Raw genomic sequence first — 6,000 nt, 5'->3', positions numbered from 1 at the left:
CTTAAATTTTCATCCTAATATTCATGTCACTATAGAAGCTTCCTGTTATCTATAGATGTGTTTACTTCATTCTCAAAGCACTTTATCAATAGTTTATTTATGATATAATCCGTGCTTAAAGATTGACAAGACATTTCATATGGCTTGTCTCCCAAGATGAGGATGTGGTATTAATTACTTAGGGGACCTGATTTCAAATGGTCATAACCAGTTTTCTCAGGATACATAAGTAAAATTCAGTGTAGGCAGTAAACAGTCTTTCAATAATACATATTAGAAATTGTAGCCATTCAAATGTTAATACGCTTCCAAGTATCCCGGAATAGATGTATAAATTAAATATCTGTGCTGGACACTTTCAACTGTCATTTTTGTTCTGCTAGATATAAAAAATATTCTTTTCTCTTGGAAATAGTAGAGCCTTCTATATTTTATATTAGGCAATGTTGAACAGCTGGCTAGATAAGTGACTGGAAATGAAGTGCTGGCTAGATGTAGGGTAGAGGGTTTTAATTTTGTGGAACATTAGATCACCTTCCATGGGGAGAAGGAGGTGTATAGTTTGGATGGCCTTCACCCCAGTGGAAGAGAAACCACTCTCCTTGGGGAGAGGCTGGCTACATAAGTCAGAAGGAGGTTAAACTAATATCAAAAGGGGAAGGGTAAAAAAAAGGGAAGCTATGAGCGCTCATGAGAAAATAGAGATGTTGAGAACAACATTAATCAAGGAACCAATGGACATGAAGAGAAGAAATTCTTGAATTGCCTATAGAACCAATGCTAGGAGCCTGGGAAACAAATAAGAGGAATTTAAATTGCTCATTTATGAGCAAAAATTCAATCTAGTTGGTATTATTGAAACCTGATGGGATGATTCACATAATTGGAATGTTAAAATCAATGGTTATAACCTATTTAGGAAGGACTGAATTAGCAAAAGGGGAGGGGGCGTGGCAGTAGCATTCTGTCAAAAATGGCATTATCTGTTTCCAAGACACTAACTGTGAAGAAAATGATCTTGAATGTTTACGGATCAGTGTCCTAATAGATAAAGCACAAGATGCCTTAAGGACGAGTGACGGGGCGGAGGGGCTGGAGGAACAAATGATGGGCATGGCCTTTGGGGGGAAAAGTTGAGAGGGGGTCCACGCCAGTGGCTCCCTTACTTTAGGGAGCTTCCAGTGCTCCAGCCTGGCAACCGTAAAGGACCCCTTCCAAGTGTGGGCCTGGCACCATTGGTATCATTGTAAACCCAGTACTGTCCATTAATTACGTTACCCTCATTTAATTCTTTATTAATCAAGTCCCATATGAGCCACTCATTATCTTGTCCAGGATCAATGTCAGGCTGACAGGACTATAATTACCCAGGTCATCCCATTTATCCTTTCCTGAGTAAGGAATGCAAAATGAGTATTATCGTTTTAGGTCAATGAGACTCTGCAGGAGTCAGTGCTAGCAGAATGCAGTGTAGAAGAATTAGGTTTAACATCTTGATGTCTGTCTTGTATGGATAATCCCATGTGATTCTAAATTGCTGTGGTTAGCACTTGGTATGGTGATGAGTGCTTATAAATATTTAAAACTGGGCCAGTTCTGCCCTACAACTTATGTAATCCTATTGAAGACAAAGCAGGTTAGACATGGTATAAATGGGCAGAAAATGGCCCACTGATATTTTTTTAATGGATTATACTGACAAAGACAAACTGATTTATTTTCCAAATGCCAAAATTTTAGCAGAACTGGAATGAGGTTATGCATCTCTTCAGGATTCTTCCTACACATGCAACAATACAAACTTATGTGTGGTGAAAATACACAATATAAAATCGCAGCTCATATGAAAACTAGTTGTGCATCAGAAAAGAAAGAAGCAGGGTATTGCAAACCTTTTCTCTAGACATACTGAAGAGACTTGTACACTCAGCCCTAGCAGAGGTGTGTCTTGTGTTGCTCAATAGTTACATCTCTGTCTAAGGAGGGAGTAGGATTTGGCGATGGATTCTTCTCCCATTGAAATAGATAGTGAAACTCCCATTAGCTTCAGTGGCAGTAGGATCTGGACTTCAGTCTTTCTCACCTGGTTGCAGTCTGCAATGTGAGATAGAGAATAGCTATACTGTAATGAATAAACTAACAAATCGATTGCTGTACAGACTCCTTATGAAAACAGACGAAGTTACGTTCTCCCTCAGTGCAACCCCACTGACTCTAATGGGGTTGCACAGTTATGAGGGCATAATTTGCCTCATAATATAATTACCTGAAACTCTCATAGGAACAAAAGAAGAAGTAACTTTGTATTCTCCTTTTTACAATAAGAATCTTTGTGATTGAGCTCTATATAAATGGATATAATTAGCTTCAGTTACCAGTAAGAGGCATAATAAATGTCTTAACGCTCACATTTTTTTAGCTTTATACTTGTCACTTAAAAATAATTTGGAAATCTAGATTGTCATTACATTTTTGTCATAGGCAAGCCAGTGAAAATGTTGAACTCTTCTTATTTTCATGTGTAGGAAACCTTATTTAAACCATTTTCCTGGGCTGGGGGTGGAGGAGAAGAGTGCTCAGAAATGTAATGCATTATGAGACTTATATGATTGTGTCAGGCAAATGATTGCTTTTTAATTTGTTTCTTGGACGTTTTTGTGGAAATCACACTGTTTGGGGCCATGCACTGCTTCATGCTGCTAGGCATATAAAGTATACAATTTGTGTCTTTTTGAATATTCTTGAAAGCACCATGTCCATGTTAATATTACTGTACATATAAACCTGCTTAGAAGTTGTGTCTGGGAGAAATTTATATTACATTACATTTACATTAAATTACTATTTACATCGATAAAATGCACATAAAGACTGCTTAGTGTGGGCTTCATTTGTGTCTGGGGAGCCTTATAGCTGCCCCGTAGCAAAGTTGCCTTGCCTGTCCTTTCTTCAGCAGGAACTGTTCTTAAATTCCCCAGCTTTGTTTGAGACATGCACTGAGTTGAGGGGGAGAGGGAAGCTGTTATTTCCCCTGCTCATGTGCAGGTTAGAGTGGAGTCCCCTCCTCTCCTCACCGCCTGCTTTGGTAGATGATCGATTCTCTCTCGGAGGGATGATGCTGTCTGTCCTAGCAAAATGATGATGAAAAGGGAGAGGAGAGGGGCAGACCTGGAGTGCTTTCTCCTCATCAGCTCCTCACTCAGACCTACTCCCCAGCTCTGCCTATCAGGCTGCACATTGTCTTTCCTTCCTGACAAGCAGCAGCAGCCTGGAAGGAGAAGGGAGGGGACGAGATATTCTTTTATGGTGAGGGTTTTGTCCCTTCCAGCTGCTCTGTCCCTTGCTAGGCAGGGCTTTCCTCCTCGCTTCCCCAGCACAGGCTGCTAGCAGAGCTTGGCCGGCAGCGCATCCTGGGAAGAACCTGAGCATGTCCAGCAAGGGCAGGCGATGTAAGGAACAGGGGAGAGTGTCCTTCCCCCAGCAGCAGCAGGAGGAGGAGGACGGGGGAGAGGAAGAGGAGCAGCAGCGTCGGCGGCGGAGCTGGAGAGGCGTTAATGGGGGGCTGGAGCCCTCTCAGCAGCAGAGAGCAGTGAAAACCCAGCGGGAACCCTACGGCTACTACCCGCCCCTTCCAGTGGTCAGCAGCATGTGAGTACCCGGCGCTGGCTGGCGGGCGGCCCCCTTCCTGCGGGTGCGCTGACGGCGCCTGGACAGGAGATGTGCGGGGGGCCGGGGAAAGGCTCACAAAGTTAGCGCTTGTCACGCCAGCGCGCCCCAGCTGCGAGGCAGGTGAACAAGCCCGGGCCAGCCAAACCGGGCACCCGCACCCAGCTCTCCTGTCCCGATCAGGCACCCGCCTGCCTGTGTCTCTCCGGTGACATCAGGTGAACGGCGCGGGCCAGTTCCCGGGAGCCGCTACGAGGCGATGATCTCCCTTTGGAAATACAGATTGAGCTACAAGCAAGCGGGTCGGGGCTGGGGCTGAAAAATGCAGAGCGGATCGGGGAGGAGGTCCAGGTAACTAGCCTTGGGGTGGATGCTTTCAATACAGCCGTGATGATGGGGTTACAAACCCCCTCCCCCCGGAGTTTGCTTTATTACTCTGGGTAAGGGACCGGGAAAGTGAAGGATGCTGCGTCAATAGAATTACATGGGCAGAGCGGGTGCTTGGACCACTTGCATAGAGGTCAGTGAGATTTGCTGTTCCTGGGAAATTAAATGTAATGCTAGAATGTGTCTCTTTGAGTTGGAGGAAAAATTGACTTCCATTCATTTCCGGAGTTACATCTGGCTTTGAAGCAAGACGGCGGGGGGGGGGGGGGGGGAAACCCAGAGGAAAGGGGACAGCCTGGATCTAGATACAGTAGATAGATGCTTTCTCCTTTCTTTAGGCTGGATGGGGTGGCCTGGATTGGTAACACAGCCTTTCAGTTTGTTTCTCATGCAGAATGAAGAAGACCCTCCCCAAATCCACCAAGATTCTCGTGGTAGGCAGGAGGCCCAAGGATGGAGCTCAGAAACCGAGAGTCAGGAGTGCCCCCTGCTGTCTCTCCTGCTCACTCCACCAAACTGCGCCCGACAGTATTTGAGCTCTTACCTTGCCTATCCCTTACTAGCGTTTACCTCTTAGAGCTGGACCCAGCAGATGCAGATGAAATATTGCAAAGGATTTTGCTGGATGAAAACAAGAGAGAAATCCGATGGTTTATCAGTTTATTTATATATCCTACCAAGAGCAGGTTTTCTCGGGCAAGCTTTATTGTATTAAATCGACTGTTATTCACACAAAACTTTAAAAATTAAATTTGTTATATGTGACACAGCACAGATCCCTTCTGCAAAAGCCAGGATAGAAATATTTTACCAAACTTATTAGTAAGGTTACTCAAAATCCAAGACATATCCTAAGAGAGGATGTTTTAATATCCTACTGGCTAAACTTAATTTATATTGACAGCAATTATATAACATTCATCTATATGATGTTTTGTGCCTAGTAAAATAGTTTTCTGAGAAAATCCAGTTGCTGGCTTAGTCAAAGTTTTGGGAGTTAATGAAGTTATCTTGTCCCAGTGGTAAAAAACTATTACTTCCACACAGGTACAAAAATATTTTTACATTTTCTTATGGTGAAAAATATGGTCAAAATCTATGCTGATAGAATCATCCCCCCAAAATAGAAAACTGAAAGAACTATGGAGAGGGACAAACTTTTGAACTTTTGTAAGTTTATTTCAAGTTTTGACACCTTCTGAAAACATCATGATGATTAATAGTTAGGAGGACTTACCTGCAACAGAAATACATTTACTTTTGTAAAGATGTTAATTTTTTTGTCTGTTTTATAAAATCAATACAATGTCTAGCTAGAGAAAGAGGACTAGAAAGGGACTGGCTTGCCCAGTTTTTGTGTGTGGTGCCTAGGAATTGTTCAGTTCTTTAATATGTTATAGTTTTGGTTGACACTTCAATATTTTGGTCTCCAAGGATTACCTGAATATCTTACAATTTCAGGTCAAATTAATTCGTAATTAAATGTTTTCATTACTAAGCAAATGAACACTTTTTGAGCTATATATTATTACAGAATGTGTTCTTTGTTTGTAAACATACTTAATTAAAATCACACTGGGGAAAATTTTAAAATACAACAATTAGAGTAGCACTTAGAATATGATAATCACAAATATATGTACATTCTACCAGCTCTGGTTAGGAGTTTTACACTGTGTTACGCTTTGTATCCGGTGGCTCAGGCATCAAGAGACTTGAATTTCTAGATCTCTTCATTGATAATATAAGTGGTGTCACAGAGCCACTGGCATACTCCCTTCCTTAAGAAATGAATATTACACCAACATGGACTATACCTGATTCCAGTTTACTCAGCTCAAGGCTTTTGTTTCTTGTATGAGCTCCACCTGTTGGAATTACTTATCAGAATACAGCTCTTGTATTCCTATCCTGGAAGAGACTGTCCACTGGGCTGATACTAGTGCT

The 6,000-nt window shown here is 42.3% G+C and overlaps 1 protein-coding gene across 1 annotated transcript in view; it reads left to right on the top strand.

Moving 5' to 3' along the window:
• The first annotated feature begins 3,236 nt into the window (after window positions 1-3,236).
• TRPC3 (transient receptor potential cation channel subfamily C member 3) overlaps window positions 3,237-6,000 on the top strand; it is a 55,296-nt gene continuing 52,532 nt past the window's right edge. Inside the window, exon 1 of the mRNA XM_032776024.2 lies at window positions 3,237-3,648. Coding sequence (XP_032631915.1) covers window positions 3,428-3,648 — 221 coding nt within the window. The 5' untranslated portion in view covers window positions 3,237-3,427. The remainder of the gene's footprint in view (window positions 3,649-6,000) is intronic.

The sequence above is a fragment of the Chelonoidis abingdonii genome, chromosome 5 (genome assembly GCF_003597395.2).
Source record: "Chelonoidis abingdonii isolate Lonesome George chromosome 5, CheloAbing_2.0, whole genome shotgun sequence".
NCBI lineage: Eukaryota > Metazoa > Chordata > Testudines > Testudinidae > Chelonoidis > Chelonoidis abingdonii.
The sequence above is the reverse complement of the archived record's forward strand: the minus strand, read 5'-3'. Positions and strand labels throughout refer to the sequence as shown.